Genomic DNA, 19,304 nt, shown 5'->3' with positions numbered 1-19,304 from the left:
GTGTCATTAGGGGTATAAGGTATTACTTATATCTTTAAAAAAGGTTATTCAAAAAGTTTTAGCGCGATTGTTGTCCTCGAGGGATACGGGAGGAAGAAATCGACTTAATTATAATGAATTGATATGAAAATGTCTACTTTCATTTCTTCTTTACAAAGCTATCATAATACTTCACAGCATGATGTATTTACATTTATCAGATTTATTTTTTCTTATTCCATCATTTTTTTTATATAGTCATAACCTTAGATTGTAATGTTGAAGCCTTTGTGCACGGATGATGTGTATTTAGTTTTGTTTCCTTTAATGCCGGAAGGTAAAAGAAATTCAGTTTCAGTTTCATATTTAGCCCTAATGATCAAGACGGTTTGTTCCCGTTTTGCACACATTTGAATTACATGTAATTAAAAAATGTGTGCAAAACGGGAATTTAACCAGGAGAGATAATTACTTAATTGCTATAGTCTAAATACCATACTTAGTAAGTAGGTGAAAGGTGAACTTATAGTGAAAAAATAAGAGAATAAATACAAAGATAATGTGTTTAATATTTTTATTTATTGATATATTTCATGAGCATAATACAATTGACACATTGATTTATTTCATCATGTTCATGAGTATAATACAATTGATACATACAATCACACAATTATTTTTTGGATAAACTGCTTACTATATGCACACTTAATGTCTTATCTGTCATCACATAAAATGTTCCAGTATTCTATCACCTAACCAAGGTGGAGATGTAAGACAGCGTCCAAATAGTGCATGATGTCTATCTCTCCATCGATGAATCTTCTCTTTAGTTGTGTCAGTCGGTGGTCGATGCGCCGATACCTCACTTCCCGGGGTCTCTTTTTGGCTCCCACTGCTGTCTGGATGATGTCGATTTCGTTGTTGGCCTTGACATTGTAAAGAAGTGTAATCAACCTGTAGATGTTGGGATGTGGTGCGTTGAGTTGTTTGTTCATCTTGGGAGTGCCATCCTTCTAAAATGTTGTTAGTCCTAGGTCCGTTGTTGTCAAAGTGGTTCCAAAACTGTTTGTCTATCCCCTCAATCCACTGCTCTGTCATATAGATATGAATCTTGTGATGTCTGCGTTGATCACCTCTGCTTCCTCATAGATGTTGAACCACACATCATGTACAGTGTTGATGGGCACTAAGGGAAGGGAAGCGTGATTTGTGATGTAATTTCTTAATTTATTTATTGTGATTCAATATTTTGTGAGAAAATCATATATCTTTACAATGTACTGATAACCATTGATGAATGTAATAACTGATTTTTTTCCTCTCTTTTATATTGATTGATTGATTGTATACTGTTTAACGTCCCTCTCCAGAATATTTCACTGATATGGAGACGTCACCATTGCCAATGAAGGGCTGCAAATTTAGGCCTATGCTCGGCACTTACGGCCTTTGAGCAGGGAGGGACCTTTATCGTGCCACACCTGCTGTGACACGGGGCCTCGGTTTATACGGTCTCATCCGAAGGACCGCCCCATTCATTCGCCTTTTACGACAAGCAAGGGGGTACTGAGGACCTATTCTAACCCGGATCCCCACGGGGCTCCTCTCTTTTATAACTCAAAATGTTGATACAACTGAATATATATTCACTTTGATGATAAAACATAGATTAATATAATAATCGACACAAAATTATAATAATTAGAATTTTACCAGCTTGGATCAGCATAAATCATGGATGACTCGATTGTCACTTTGCTCTTATAATTATCTGATGATCTTAACATCTTCTTGGCTTGGGCATTATTTTTCAAATTACTTTTTATTCTCTATTTTCTTTATTATTTTTTATATTCTTTAATTCATTTAGTATTCTATCAAAATTGAAAAGTATTGATTCTTTTTTTAAGAAATTCGACTTAATTAATAAATGATATAACATAAATATCAATAAATTAGTTAATAAAATATTCAATAAAATCAAATACTGTCCCGTAAATATATATAGAATTTTAATTAAATGCCTATAAAATTGTATTAAACCTCTTAAGAATACATTAAGCTAAATCAGGTATTCACAGGTAAATCCAGGTAGGGAGGTCAACATTACCGCTACATTGCCAAAAATTTCAACTCATTACCGCTACATTTTTTTTTTAAATTTCGACCGATCATTACCGCTACATTTTCGAAATTTTCATTACCGCTTCATAGTCATTACCGCTACAATCCAAACCAAAAATCAGACTATAATCGCTCTCTCTCTCTGTCCTTGAAAACAACCCCCTCTGCGAAACGCGGATCTGCCTTGCATATAGTTGGTATGAAAAATCATAGGTATGAAGAATCAGAAGTCAACAACTACCGCCCCCACCCCTTCCCGAAAGAGGTTTTTCTCGTTTGGGCGAGGTTACTTTTTTTTTTTACATACGTTTATGATATACCCTTTTTTCACACTACAGCACTACAAAGAACCTATTTATTAACCTGTGTTCAAAAATGCTAAAACTTGTATGTTCATTTTCTGTTGCAGGCTGTTTCGTTACAAGGCATGTTTAGCTGGAAATCAGTCGTCAGAGGTAATATTTGGATTTATTTTTAATTAAGCGAGATTTCTGTTTCCAATCATTCTTGTGTATTTTTTTCCAATAGTAAATATTATATAACATAATAGCAAGAATTCGTGAAAATGCTGTCTGGTTAATCAAAACATACGTTTTTCTCGCTTAGGTAAGATCTCGCGAAAGACAAACGGTACATGCAAAAAAAGATTCAGATCAAAATTTATGCAATAAAGGATCTATGAAAGTATCATTAAATTTTATACTGTGGTATAGGAGTTCGGACTGACGAACGGACATCCCGATCACAATTTCAAGCACGGATATAATTATTTTAAAATATTATTGCTTTTAGCTCATTTGAGACTACTATTAACTTTCTCTCTCAGAGTGTCTCAATGCAACAATCAACTTTTTCAGTTTTGATTTCTTATCAGCACCGAATTCATTCTAGATAAACTTGCCACAAAACATCCACAAGTGAAGATTCAAACTAGAGGTACTGTAAGAGGACCTTTGTAAGCAACGAGCTAACTAATTGATATATGATTATAACACAGGCACCTGACGTTACTTATTTTTCTTTTAATAAAAAAATAAACACATACCTAATAATAAACAAGGTCCCCAACGGCGCCATCTTGAATTTTTCTAGGTCTGTCACATCCTCTTGTATTTTTGTCTGAAACTCCGTCAAATAAATTCTCTGCAACCATATTCTTTCTGTGGCCAGTCTTTCGAGGTCTAAACTTACGGACAGTGCAACCAGAAGGGCGCCTCATATTTGCAAATATTAAAAATCCCTCGTCAAACTCGATCTACTGCTTCAACAATCAGAGAAATCGCCAAAGGGGGGCCGGAAGTTTACATACGACTTGAAATTCTTAGGGAAAACCCTTTTTTGATTGGTCAATATATTTGTACGATTTATTTTTAAAAATAACCTGCGAATGTTAGTATACTTATTCCAAAAACAATAATTCAGACAATAATACAACGTAATATACATGTACTTGAACATTCATTTTTTATCTCTCAAAATAATTTCGATATAACTTGATCAAAGCGATTATATTTTATAAATGTCGAAGATCGGGCTGATCATGCTAGCTGATCAACATGATCAATGAACATTTTCGAGACAGTCGGTTGTAAATCCCTATTTACATGCACTAAATATAATTAATAACAATATCATTATTGATGCCCTGATTGAGCGCTATCCGTGGAGAAGATTGACTTTGTTCGTTCGGGTTCGTTCGCCCGTTCTACCTGTTCGCGGGAGTCCGTTCGCGCAGGGTCCGTTCGCCCAAAAATTTCTTCGCCCAAAATCTTGTTCGCCCTATAAAAGTTTCGCCCAATAGTTTATATATTATATATCAACTTATTTGAAATAACGATTAACATATATTTTTATTTCCTTTACGAACTTGGATTATTTTTTCTCAAATTATTGTACCAGGAACAATGTTTATTTTGTCTTAATTAATTTTTGATTTGATTCTAATGCATTTATTAATGATAGTTGTTATAAAGAATCTGTGAACGTATCATTATGAATTTCAATCAGTGGTCTTATCTTGTACCACTGAATGAAACTTGATGAGACTCAGGGAATCTATATTACATAATTTCATTGTCCACACTCTATTTTACTTGTTGTTTTCACATTTTTTGGGCGTTCCATAGCAAAACATGGACACTGCCATTTTATTTATATTGGAGTCAGGGGGTATCATTTAGTGAGCTCATTGTTCACAGTACCTCTAGTTTTACTTTTCAATCTGACACTTATTTCTGGTCTCCTAGAGCAAAACATGCCATTATAACCACGTGAGAGGCAAAGAATATCATTTAGCGAGCTCAGTGCTCACAGTTTATCTTTATTTTATTTACTTATTATACCTCCGCTTGAAAAGCGGGAGGGAATATAGTGATCGGGATGCCTGTTCGTTTGTCCGTCCGTCTGTTACACTTTCGGGTATCCATCTCTTATCCGCAATTCCTCCTTTACCATTGAATGAAATCAAATGAGACTAAAAAAGTCTATAACATTTTGCCATTGTGTACCTCGTTCACACTTTTTGAGTTTCCCGGAGGAAACATGACACGCCCATTCTTTTTATAATATTGAAGGGTATCTATCTCTTATCCGCAACTCAACCTCTACAACTGAATAAAATTTTATGAAACTTCCTTATTACATAATGCCATTGTGACCTCCTGTTTTACTTTTGGATCTGACACTTACTTCGGGTCTCCCAGAGCAATACATGGACTTTGGCATTATAACCATATGGGAGGCGAAAAATATCCTTTAGTGAGCTCATTGCTCATAGTAACTCATAGTATTGCTCATAGTACCTCTAGTTTCGTTTTTTTTTTTTTTTTTTTTTGAAATGCTAACCCATATGGGATTTGGTGGGACAACAATGGGCAATTAAAGTTATATATAAGGATACAAGGACGTATCATTAAAAACCGTGAAGAACAGCAAATCCACGATAAGCCAGATTGATATGCAAAGTGAAACAACCTTGACAAACGAGATGGAGATGATTTCCACTTTCCCATCGTCAGCTTTTTTTATTTACATAATGATATTTAATTATTTATACATGTATATATGGTGCTAACATCTCTCAACATATTCGATACTAAAGAGCAGTCACTAAGTACGAACAGTTTCTAAATCAAAGCCGACTACAGATAGATAAGTTGATGTTACGATGTTACATGAATATTAACATCGCCTTCAAAGTCAGCATTTCGTAATTTCTGTCGTTGCTAAAATGACTTTGCTAATAAAACATTGGGTGTTGTTTTGGCTGACTTGTTTCAAAGCAATGGAATGCTCTATCTATATACACAGGGCTCACGGCGAGTGTGACTGGTCGACAGGGGATGCTCACTCCTTTTAGGCACTTCATCCCACCTCTTGAATTGTCAGGGGTCCATGGTTATGCCTTCTTAACATTTTTGCATATATTGTTTATATATTTTTCTGAGGTCGATTCTTGTTCATTATCTCTACCCTTGTCATTTGTTTAGGTCAGAAATGGATTGAAACTGTGAAAGCTAGGTGATCAGGGATTTACACTAGAGAGCAAAGGAAAAAATCTTTTAAAAGAGTTACAACCTAGCATATCTAAGTAAATTGTGAAAAATATTTATTTTAATTATAAGCCCTGGACGAGAAATGAGCTGAAATCAGAGAATTTAACATGATGCGCGTGTTCATAAAAAAATTGGACCCAAGGCCTCTTTTTTTAAAGAAGCTTCTGCAAATTTATTTAGTTCAAGTTTTTATTACTCTCTTAAATTCTCAAAAGTCAGGAAGCGTAAGGAGAAGAAAATCAGGGGGGAAAAACCTTGTTCGGATTACAGTCACATACGGAATTTTTATCCAACTTCAAATTATCTGTTCATTGGCTTAATTTCCTTATAAAATATATATTGATCGCCCGGGTAGGGATCGACAATACTCAGATGTTGTTTCATTTTCTTTTGTCGGATCAGCTACACCGAAGCAATAAAGGTTTCATGAGAGGTCAACATGTCCAAAATAGCTCCAAAACAATGTGAGATATAACGTTAAAACTTTTATTGTTTATAAGTATATCATTGTTTAACAGATAGAAAGTATCACTTGGAAACAAATATTTGAAAAAGTACATGTATTTATTGAGAAAAAAAATATTTTTAAAATACTTATTTTAAAAAGCATCTGCTTTATTATGTACATTTAGCGAAAACCATCATTGCAGAAATAATGTGTTATCATTGAAGAACAAGTTGGACGTGAATGATCTTTTAAAGGCTCTTATTGAAAGCATGGCATGTATTACGACAAGACCCCTATAAAAATCCGCAATTTACAATGTACTTTCGGTTTCACTTCTAAACATTTGGACAAAATAAACAGGGAAAACAACTTTTCAGAGGCTATCAAAGTCCAAATTCCCCTTCGGTTATTAACATAGACTTTTTTCTGCAATCATGGCCTTTACTAAAATACGGTATTAATTAAGTGTATTTTTTATAATATAGGCATTTTTTAAAAAGATTTCTTTCTCGATAAATATTTCATTCAGTATTTGTTATCAAGTGGTACTTTCTATCAATGATATGATTATTTATAAGCTGTAAGTTTCAACTTTATAAACCACGTAGTTTTGGAGCTATTGTAAAAAAAAATTGGACATGTTGACCTTTGATGAAACCTTTGAAAAAATAGCATGCAAGCTCAGTTCAAGAAATCTGGCATGTTTCCCAAATTCCCATACACACAATCTCCAAGTTTTTATATACATACTTCTCCAGTATTTCATTACTTTGTATCTTTGGTTGGAAATTGTGCACTTGAGAAGTTTGCAAGCCTTGCGAACAAAAGTTGTGCATGTATTTTCCATAGATACCTTTTCTTGAATTTTAGTCAATTTTTGTGTTATTCCAATTGCAGAACTCTTGAAAAAGATTTAACTTTATACACTAAATGTACATATAAATCTGTCAATCTGATGAAACATAAAGTTTTAATTGTTTAAGTGTTATATACGTATGAAAATAAAGCTATACATACCTTACTGTCTTTAGGACTTGCGTTTTAAACACCTTGTCTTTCCAAATAAGAGATTTTTAAAAGCACCGATAATAGATCAAGGTTATTAAAATAAACGCTTGATTAGATGTATTCGGCAACTTCTTGTCTTGTACAAACATTAAGTACACAGTGCTCAATACATACGTAATGTTTTATCAGTTTAAACAATTATGAGAGTACATGTACATACATGTATACTCTACTGATATCTTCAAACCCAACCGGTGTCATCTACCTATTCACACTTTTTAAACCACCTACTTTTTAAACCCACTTGCAAATAGATATGTAGATATTTAAATTGTTATACAGTAATTAAACTAATTATACCCCCTCTTAGATTTATCTCTAAATCGCGTATATTTTAAGACAGAAAATAATGAATAGATTTGTGGAAATTACGAGTTATGTCGTTGAAATATACTCAGTATGGGGTTGAGAATATAAAGAACTTTAAAATGATTTTCGAACAAAAGGAAAAAATCATTTAAATAGTTGGATTCGAGAATGATTAGATGAACGGGGAAAATATTTATTTCAGTTAAAAATCCATTTTTATGCCCTGCGAAGAAGGGAGGACATATTGCTTTGCTGCTGTCTGTCGGTCCACTTAGTTTCTATTTAGTTTCCGTTCATTTTCTTCACAACCGTTGCACTTACTGAAATGAAATTTTGTATACAGATATACCAGATGAATATCTATGTCAATTTTTGTTTTGGATACGGTTGCGCTATTTTTGACAGAGTTATGCCCCTTGGACTTTGAAAAATTCAAATTATTTGCAGTTTCCGTTCATTTTCTTCACAGAAGTTGCACATACTGAAATGAACTTTAGTATACAGATATCAGATGAATATCTAGGTCAAGTTCTGTTTTAGGTACCATCGCGACATTTGCAACAGATTTATGCCCCTTGGAAATACAATTCCAACTATATGTAATTTCCGTTATTTTTAGCTCTACCGGTCAGAGACCAGAAGAGCTTATGCGATAGTAATACGTCCGTCGTCCGTCCGTCTGTCTAGCTGACCGTCTGTCTGTCTGTAAATAATTTTTCAAAATGCTACTCCTCCGCAGTTTTGGTCTGATTTCAATATAACTTGGCACACAAGTAGACTACACGAAGATACATAATTTTTTTTATTGGTTTTTGATTTCGATGAATTGTGTTGCCGTGGTTACTAAAAATAGAAATTTCAGTGAAAAAAAAATCAAAATGCTACTCCTTCTACAGTTTTGGTCTGATTTCAATATAACTTGGCGCACGAGTGGACTACACTAAGAAACATAGTTCTATTTATCGGTTTTTGATTTCAATGAACGGTGTTGCCATGGTTACTAAAAATAGAAATTTCTGTGAAAAAGATTCAAAATGCTACTCCTCCTACAGTTTTAGTCTGATTTCAATATAACTTGGCACTCAAGTAGACTACACTAAGGTACATAATTCTATGCATCAGTTTTTGATTTCGGTGAATGGCGTTGCCATGGTTACTTAAAATAGAACTTTCTGTGAAATACTAATAAAATGCTACTCCTCCTATAGTTTTGGTCTGATTTCAATATAACTTGGCACACAAGTAGACAACATTAAGATACACAAAACCTTTCTTCACCAATTTGACCTCTTGACCTTAGAGTGTGCCCCACTTTTACAAAACAAAATGTTTTTGTGTATCACTGATGCTAACATATAGCAGCTTATGGCGAGGGTTTAAATTTCTCAAATGCAACTCAAAGGTGAAAAGGTCAAAATTGTTGGTATCCAAAGAAAGATCTTGTCACAAGGAATACACCTGTGAAATATGAAAGTCCTAGTACTAACGGTTCAATTCTTTTTAAAAAACTGTAACCTTGGTCATAACTTTTCAGCAGTTAGTATACTAGGACTTTCATATTTCACAGGTATATTCCTTGTGATCAGACCTTGACTTTGGATTCTGACTTACGTTTGAATAACTTCAATAAGCCGAAGCTGCAATACAGGGGCATCGGTATTTTACAAACACATTTTTTTCACTTTTTAATTTATGATTGTTCATCCATATAAAAAAATTAAATATGTGAGTACACATGCTGAGTAACATGAAAACTGAACGCACATATATAGTGTAAGTATTGATTAATATGTGCGTTGAAAATGAAATTAAATTCGTTTACGTTTCGAAATAACCTCTTGCTCATATAAACAAAAATTTGTTTCTGTCTGTCCGTGCAGTCGTGTTTGGTCCATGACTCTGTAAAAGGATAAACATTGATTTGCAAATGTCCAATTTGTCCTTGGATGATGAATAAGCATCATGATGCCACCATCATGAAGTGATCGGGCATAAAGCGTCCTCCTTTGCCGTCAGTCATTCCGTCATACGTTTTCTGGACCTTTTTTCACTGCGCCTGTACAAATAATAACTAGAGGTACTTTGATCACTAAATGATACTCCCGCCTCTGATATGATTATAATGGCAAGGTTAATGTTTTGCTCTGGGAGACTCGGAATACTATAGTAAGTGACTAATCAAAGAGTAATAAAAGAAGTGCACAATAGCATCATTCAATGAAGAATCTGCAGAAGAATCATTAAATTTTAAATCAATGGTATAGGAGTATTTGCAGTATCCTTGTTTTGCTATGGGACACCCGATATAGTGTCCAATCTAAAAGTAAAAAAGAAGGTGCGCAACACACTATGTAACAAAGAGTTTGTGAAAGTCTCATTGAATTTCATTTCGTGGTATAAGACTTGCGTAACAGACGGACGGACATCCCGTTCACCAAATAACCTCCCATTTTTCAAGCGGGAGGTATAATAAGACTGCTACATTGGCATGTTCTATGATTTTCACTAAGTGACATCTGAATAAGTTCAAGTTCACTTGCAGCAAAGTGCTTTGCTTCCCAAATGGACAATTTCTAAAACGAGAAAAGCTACTGACAAATAAAATGATACAAAAACATGAATATTTTCGTTTCAATTCAATTAACATTTCGCAAAGTCTTTGATTAATACATGTACGTTGACCTTGTCAGCAAATACAAGTCAACCTATCGTTGAGTCTGTTGTTGACTGACGTTTCTCATATAAATTGTTAGAGGCCAATATATTCACACTGAATTGTCTAAGGATTTTCCGTTTCCTCGTTCATGGCAAGGAGCACACTGCGGATGTGAAAGGTCGACAGGGGAAGCTTACTCATTCAAGGCGCTTGGTCCTCCTCTGATGTTTTTTAGAAGTTCCTAATTGCTCTGCTTTCAATTTGTATTGTTTTAAGGACGTTTTCGCTTGATTACTGTTCTGTATCTTTATATGCCTCTTCAATATTGTATGAAAAAAGCACTCGATAATTATTTCAATTAAAGATCGTCTATGACAAAAGATTTTACTTTTATCAGAGAGGTGTCATTTGTGGAGCTCAGTAAGTTTTGCTACTACTTTCAATCTATTTTCGCAGAATACTTACCTCTGAGGTGCAATGAAACATGGAATCTGATAATTAAGTTATATAAACGAATCAAAGAATTTGAGATTGTTCTCCATATAAAATGTTTTGTCCTATGATTTTAGATTCCTGAAACGTAGAAAATACTATGTACTACATGCACTTATGGATTTTGAGTGAACTGATGCAAAGACAAAAGCATAAGCCTCGTCGTATTAAAAATCCGTGCGCATACTAGAATATCACACAACACTGTTTGCATGATACAAGTTTCAATGCACAACTTTCCAACAACTGATTTGGTTCGTGTTTTAAACCAAAGGCCATTGACCCTGGGGCCACATATTTCACAATTTGGGTGAGGCACCTTTGTTCATCATAAATGGTCGATTAATACCAAAAAGCAGATTTCAAGACATTAATTCATTTTCAGTATATGATACTTTCACCCCACCCCACCCCACCCCTCAATGGTACCCCTGACCCAGGGGCCATAGGTTCATAGTTTTAATACTCCGTGGTACCCCTGACCCAGGGGCAATGACATGCACGATTTTGATTGAGGTACCATTCCTTATAACTATATACATGGTTCAAAGGTTTATACATGTATACCGTTCACGGTAGCTCAGTCGGTAGAGCGCTCGCTCCTTGATCGGGAGGTCGTGAGTTCGTATCTCGGCCGCGACTGACCTAAGTCGATAAAAATGGGTAGAAACTGTTCCTTCGCCATGCGCTTGGCACTTTGAAGTGAAAGTTGCGGGTCCTTCGGATGAGACCTTAAAAACCGAGGCCCTGTGTCAGCGGCAGGCATTGGCACGATAAAGATTCCTCACTGCTCAATGGCCCTGAGTGCCGAGTAAAGGTCAAAATTTGAAGCCCTTCACCGGCATACGGTGACGTCTCCATATGAGTGAAAAATTCTCGAGAGGGACGTTAAACACTACACAATCAATCAGTCAATCAAAGGTTTATAATATCATACTTATGTACATGTACGGGTATAGTTTATCGGCTTGATAACCAGGAGCAGAGGAGAAAATTTTCAAAGAACTAATGCCTTTTAACAATATAATCATTAGATCCCCGCTCTAACACCACACCCCAGACGCAGGGGCCTTGAAACTCACCCTTCTCCCTCATCATAACTACGAGGGCTGTACAATAAATAATGTCCCGAGCTGTATGACATAAAATATAGAAATCACATGACATTAAGCTTGGCTTTATCTCATGAATGAATCTTTAATGAATTGGTTACAGTTTATTTGACCTTTTTCATCACATAGTTTCATTGTGAGAAGCTGGAAAACAAGGGCTTTTCGAGACACTGCATTATAAATGAATGGTAAAGAATCAGTAAACTAGAGTGAAAATAAACGCTTCATGAAAGCTGCTGTAAAACTCGTTAAGAATTCCAAAGAAATATTCCCTAAAATATGTGAAATTTACAGCAACTTATGTCTATTTTATAGACACATAGGCAGGTGGATTTCACTGAACAAAAATTATATAATGGGCATCAAAAATGGGTACCGTCCTTCGCAACAAATACATACAACAACCAATGCAATGTTTGCGAAAATTTAACAAATAATCACTGATGATGTTTGATTGAATTTAAGACACATAACACAATTGATAGGCATCATTTTGGGGGTAGTTTACAATGGTTTAAAAAAACATTTGACAGTTAAAAAAAGCGTAGTACTCAATGGTCACCCTGTTTTTTTTCAAAAATGAGGGAAAACAACAGCGTGTAAGAATATATTAACAAGTACTTTTTAAAATCAAAAATTGAAATTATCCACGTTTGTCTGAACTTCAAACAGATAGTGAAACTTGATTCCGTTCCTTTAAACCCTAAAAACAAATTTACAATAGGATGCACTTGAAAAAAAAACAGCCAATATCTGAAAAAAGCAACGAATTACATCAGCATAAAAATAGTTTTATATTTCATTTTCTTAAATATCAATAGTCTTGTTGTTCAAATTCTTATTCGGAGAGGCAGTTCAAAATCTGTAGAAGTCTAGAAAGCTAAATTTTTTGCTAAAAAATCGAAAGGTTTATAAGAGGATGGAACCAGAATCAAGCATCCATTACTTTAACTTTCGTCATGACAACGTCCAAACCCACAGGCCATGAAGAGTAAAGTAGTTTTGGGGATAAATAGGAAGTTAATGTTTTGTCAAACCAACAATATTAGCCAGATATTTCATCCTTTCACTTGTTTCATTTTCCAAACTTGAAAAAACACCATTCAGAAAGAAGAAACAAGTCAAGGAAATCATAGAATCTGCCATATTCCTGTATACGAAGGGCAATACTCAAAAATGCGTTTTAAAAACAATCAGAAATTGGCTAAAAATGTTACGGACATGTGTTTCAATTAAAAGAAAATATTTAAGTAAAATCATGAAGTGTAAATCCTTGGAAAGCGATTTTTGTTGCTTTCCGAGTACCGAGGACATTATTTATTGAACACCCCTCGTATGTTCTGAAATCATCAGCATAATACCCAGAAGCAGAGGAGAAGATTTTCCAAGAATTAATTCATTTTCACTATAATTATATTCAATGAAACCTGACTCTAACATTAGAACCCCTGACACAGGGGCCTTGAAATTCACAATTTTGGAGGAGGCACCCTTCCTTATCATAACTATGTACATGGTTCATAGGTTTCATACTAAGGAGCAGAGGAAATGTTCAAATAATTAATTCATTTTTACTATATAATCATTAGAGTCCTGCCCTAACACCAGAACTCCTGACCTAGGGGCATCGAAATTCATATTCTGGAAGAGGCACCCTTCCACATCATAGATATGTACGCAGCTTATTCTTTAAAATGCCCAGGAGAAAAGGAGAAGATTTTTAAAGAATTAATGCATTTTTACTATATAATCATTAGAGCGCCGCCCTAACACCAGAACCCCTGACACAGGGGCTTTGAAATTCACAATTTCGGAGGAGGCACCCTTCCTTATCAAAATTTTGTACATGGTTCATAGGTTTGATACCCAGAAGCAGAGGATATGTTCAATAGTTAATGCATTTTCACTATATAATCATAAAAGCCCCGCCCTTACACCGGAACCCCTGACCCAGGGGCAACGAAATTCACAATTTTTGGAAAAGGCACCATAATTATACCCAGGAGCAGAGAAGAGGCTTTTCCTCTAATGCATTATAAATTTATAATCAACAGAGACCCGTCCCAGCACCAGAACGTTTGACCCTGGGACCATGAATTTCACAATTTTGGTAGAGGCTCAATGCTTATTACAATCATGCCAATAGTTTGACAGCTCGATGCCCAGGAGTAAAGAACAAGATTTTTAAAGATTGCAATAATTTTAGTGGTTTAGAGCCCACTTCTCAGGCCCAAGGGAGACGGGGAGCATAAAATTCACAATTTTTGTTTCCCTTCACCCATAGATCCTATTTGCCAAATTTGGTTGAAATTGGTTCAGCGGTTTCAGAATAGAAGTTGAAAATGGTCAAACGTTAACGTACGACGACGGACGAAAACACATATTAGTAGCAGTAGGTCACCTGAGTGAGTGACTCAGGTGACCTAATAATCTAGAAAAAAAACTTATTTTGATATTTGCCTCAGTTGTTGATACATTAAATTAAAATACTGTAATACAAAATGTGAAAATACAAAACACAATCTATGAAAATGTATTTATTTATTCATTTTTTTTTTTGACAGGAGTGATAATGTTATTGATAACGGGCTCAGTTCACGGGAGGAGTATTTTTTTCCCTGTGTCGTCATGTACCGACATATCTCTGGCACAAGTTCCAATAGAGGTGTACCAGAATTGTTCAGGGAAGAATCGCGTCTTACACTGTCTGCCTAACGACAATGATGACCTAGGACTCTGTTGTTTCTCAATTACATGGATAGAAAAGGGTATACGTTTATAAAAACTTTTTAATCACGTCTTGCAATTTGTTGACGGTTAATTTGACAATACTCTGCAATATTGATCATGTTGCCAAAATTATAGTTTTCAATCGAAATAAACTTTAGATTGTTACAAATTAAAATAGCCTGCGCTTTTCTCTATTAACCTCTTATTTTTTATGCAGGACGATGTCCTTATTACAATAATTACCAAGGAAATATGGATGAAAGAAAATGTCCAGGGGATTCAGACTGCCCAGACAAATTGTTTAAGTCGCCGTTGTCTCTCAATTGTATGTATGGTATTCCTTTCAAGAATGAGACTTATATAAATGGAAGAATTATTGATTTATTTACATTCGAGAGCTGTTCAATAAATAATGTCCTGAAATGTATGACATACAATACAGATATCATATGACATTAAGCTTGACTTTCTCTCATTATTGAATCTTTAATGAATTTATAACAGTTTATGTGACCACTTTTCATCACATAGTTTCATTGTGAGAAGCTGGAAAACAAGGGCTATTCGAGACACTGCATTATAAATGAATGGTCAAGAATCCGTAAACTAGAGTGAAAATAAAAGCTTCATTAAAATTGCTGTAAAACTTGTTAAAAATCCCAAAGAAATATTTATTGAAATATGTGACATTTACAGCAACCAACGCCTGTTTTATAGACAAATGAGCAGGTGGATTTCAATGATAAAAAATTATATAATGGGCATCAAAAATGGGTACCGTCCTTGCCAACAAAAAAATTATAACAATTTATGTACTGTTTGCCAAATTTAAACAAATAATATTTGATGATGTATGATTGACTCTAAGACACATAGCAAATTTGATAGACATCATTTCGGGAGTAGTTTATACTGTTTTTAAGAAACGTTTGACGATTAAAAAAACTTAGTACTCAAAGGTCACCCTATATTTTGAAAAATGAGTGAAAACGGCAGCGTGTACGAATGTCTTAACAATTAATTAAAATATCAGTAATTGTAGTTATCCACGTTTGTTTGATATTCAGACAGATAATGGAAAATGAATCTACTGCTTAAATCTCTCCAAACAAAATTTACCATAAGATGTACTTGATAAAAACAGCGAAGGTCTGACAAGAGTAAAGAACTGCAAAAGCACAGACAGATTTATATGCAATTTTTTAAAATAATAGTGGTATTGTTGTTCAAATTCGTATTCGGGGAGACAGTTGAATTTCTGGAGGAGCCTAAAAAGCAAATTGTTTGCAAAAAAGCGAAAGGTTTATTAAAGGAAGGGCCCAGAATCAGGAATCCACTACATTAAATTTCTTCATGACAGCGTCCAAACCCGCACGCCCTGAAGAATAAAAGCGTTTTCGGGATAAACAAAAAGTTAATGTTTTTTCACATTAACAATATTCGCCAGATCTTTGATTATTTGACTTGTTTCTATTTCCAAACTTGAAAAAACACCTTTCAGAAGGAAGAAACAAGTACAGGAAATAACTGGATCTGCCATTTTCCAGTATACTAAGGGTCATACCCAAAAATGAGTTCTACAAACAATCAGAAATTGGATAAATTGGTTACGGATATGTGTTTTACTTAAAAAAAAATTAATAAGTTCAATCATGAAGACTTAATCATTGAAAAGTGTCTTTTGCTTCTTTCCGAGCACCGAGGACATCATTTATTGAACAGCCCTCGTACATGTATACATAATCTGATGCATCGTCGCAAACCACGGCCAAAATGTACGCTCCTCTCCCATCTGGCCGTGGTTGAACGAGGAGAGAATTCTTCGTAGCTCATTAAAATATTGACCAATGCGAGTAAAGCATAGTCGGATGATGAACTTGATCGCGACCTTTCAATATCCAATCGCATTATAGGAAATATTTCTTGTATACTGTTGACGTCAGTTGTTGATTTCGATTGCGATGGAAACAAAACTTGCCACTGACTGAATATGACGTCACAATAGAGAGGCGTAAATATTCAAGATTACGACACTTTTTGTTATCAAACAGCCACGGGTAGGAGAGAACTATATATGCGGACTCCGGACCGTGGCTTGAGACGATGAATCTGATGGTGACTTTTATTTTGATTACTTGGCAGATATTCTTTACAAATTATAAGAATTTGTTTTTAGCGTCAAAATTTAATACAAACTCGATGCACTAACATTCATTGGTTACAACTCAGATGTCTTCATTGGCTTTGGATGAAATATTAGCCCATGTATGACAAAGGGTATATATTGCAATTCTGTCCAGTGTTTGAGCTTACCTCGAAGGGTATGGAAGCTTAGTTTATGAAGTGGTGTATGTTTGGATATTTGATTAAATGCATTCTTGGTATATCTTGCAAGGGTCGCGGTCCCTTAAAACTCAATGTACTTTTGTATTTGCTAATGATGTAGAATTATCGTTATTGATATAGCGTTATATATATTTTTTTTTAATTTTAGATAAAGGATGTTATAAGAAAGAACAGACAACAACCACCACCACTGTATATACGACAACGTCAGAGTCACAAACAACTACAGCCAAAGAGAGAGACAGCAGAACAACGATTCCGCAATCATGTAACTGCTCACGAACAATGTGGTAACTAATTACGGTTATAGAAAATATATCTATAGCTCATTACTTGCATCTTAATTCACAGTGAGATGCACTTTTAAAATATTTAAGGAATCACTGTCTAATTAGTAGAGTATACCAGGTCATCAACGATAGTTGGAAACGTTGGATAATTTTAGGTTTTATCCCTTATTATACCCCCCGCTTGAAAAGTGAGAGGGTATATAGTAATCGGTATTTCCGTCCGTCCGTCCGTCTGTTACGCTTTGGGGTACCCATCTCTTATCCGCAACTCCTCTTATACCACCTAGTGAAATTTAATGAAACTTTCACAGAATCTTTATTACATATTGCCATTGTGCACCTCCTATTTTACTTTTTGATCCGACACATATTTTGGGTTTCCTCGCCACAACAAAACATGGACTTTTCCATTATAATCATATGGGAGGCGGGGGGTATCATTTAGTGAGCTCATTGCTCACAGTACCTCTAGTATTTCCATTTCATTGAGAAATAAAATTGTATATTCATATTTGAAAAAGACGAATTCGTAGATTCAAATCACAGAGGCCTTCCGTGTCAATTCTATGTCAATTGTAAACGGAAACAGAACACCCGAAGTATGCGAAGTAAAAATGTACATATGTAGTACAGCACCGATATCAAAATAAATTTAATTAGCGAGAATTTAAGGTAAACAAATATAAAAGATGTGTATATACTATATATCGACTTCTTTTCCTAAACAGAATGTTGGATTTTCATGTATTTCATCATGCCATAGCTAATTAACTGTCAGTAAAAAATAAAAACATAAGAAACTTTTTGGAATGAATCTGTCAACAGTGAAAAAAATAATTTTTCCGGAGCTTTCGCGGGATTTCAACTATTCCAATAGGCATAAATATTTAAAAGTTCAATCAAATAAGTCTAAATCATAAAAAAGTCATAGCTTATGTCTCTTTTTTTTTTTTGTTTTTAGCAATGAATCGTTGGAGTCATCATCAGGTCCAAATGTGATTGTTCTTGTAACAGTCTTCATATTCATTTTAGTCGTCATGTGTGCAGTGTTTGTGTTCGTGGTAAACCGGAAGAAGAAAGGTAAAAGGATATGTAGCTGTTGTGTATACGTATATACATCAGTTATTTTTCAAGTAAAAACCTATAAAGGTGTAGATTCTAGTAACATTGAACAAAACGAATCATGGACAGAACTATAAAACACTGACTACTAGATACACTAGAGGTTGGATCAGAATGCATAGAGAAGTAAACAATCTCTGTATAATACCTAGGTGGATAAAACATCATAGTGTAGTGCACGCTATTCTCAATATAATTTAAGCATTGACGCAAGGGGGATATCTTACTCTTAGAAAGAATGAGAGGGGGGGGGGGGTTTTCACACTTACGAAAGAAACTATACCCCCTTTATAAATAAAAGTTTTAGACTTGTGCTCTTCTTTCACAGAGAAGAATCCTAAACTGGCAACCTCTATAATTTCTAATGGTGACGTGCGGAGCAAGGAAAAATCAGAAGAAATGGCGATGTTGTAATGACGCACTCTCAATTCACCAGGAGCAACTGGAATGGCTCGCACACCGTGGATGTTAACAGTGTTCTGCCATCTTGCTGATTCAGTCATGCGGTATTATTTTAATCTTCAAGTGTTATACATTGGAAATCACATTTAATTTGTACCACGCCCTATACTATGCTTTTACTTGCACAAACTTATTGTGTAGTTATAATGAGGAAGGGTGCTTCTTCCAAAATTGTGACTTTTATGTTCCCAGGGCCAGGGGTTCTGGTATTAGGGTGGACTCGATTGATTACACATGTATAGTGAAAATCCATTAATTCTTTGAAACTCTTCTTCTCTGATTCTGGGTTTAATCAATAAACAAACTAACTACATGCTTATGATGAGGAAGGGTGCCACTTCAAAATTTTGAATTTCACAGGCCCAGGGTAAGGGGTTTTCTGTTAGGGTAGGGCTATATACATATGTAGTGAGAATTTATTCTTTGAAATATCCTTTCCTCTGCTCCTGGGACTTTAGCAGATTGACTACCTATATTGCTATGATGAGCAAGGACCCTTCTTTCAGAATTATAAATTCCAATGCCCCTAGGATGGGGGAGGTTCTTATTATATACTGAAAATGAATAAATTGTTTGAAATCTGCTCCTTGGTAAAATCAAACTTTCATG

General features: G+C 34.9%; 1 protein-coding gene across 1 annotated transcript; it reads left to right on the top strand.

The window, feature by feature from the left end:
• The first annotated feature begins 2,494 nt into the window (after positions 1-2,494).
• LOC134245598 (uncharacterized) lies at positions 2,495-18,998 on the top strand. The gene is made up of 6 exons (XM_062727870.1): positions 2,495-2,561; positions 14,310-14,513; positions 14,693-14,800; positions 16,970-17,111; positions 18,073-18,191; positions 18,562-18,998. Exons 1-6 carry the CDS (start codon positions 2,534-2,536, stop codon positions 18,645-18,647), a joined length of 687 nt encoding a protein of 228 aa, XP_062583854.1. The 5' UTR covers positions 2,495-2,533; the 3' UTR covers positions 18,648-18,998.
• The last annotated feature ends 306 nt before the right edge of the window (positions 18,999-19,304 follow it).

This window comes from Saccostrea cucullata, unplaced genomic scaffold (assembly GCF_032062105.1).
Source record: "Saccostrea cucullata isolate Sc308-1 unplaced genomic scaffold, CSIRO_AGI_Scuc_v1 ctg2265, whole genome shotgun sequence".
NCBI lineage: Eukaryota > Metazoa > Mollusca > Bivalvia > Ostreida > Ostreidae > Saccostrea > Saccostrea cuccullata.
This window is presented reverse-complemented; position numbering and strand designations above follow the sequence as displayed.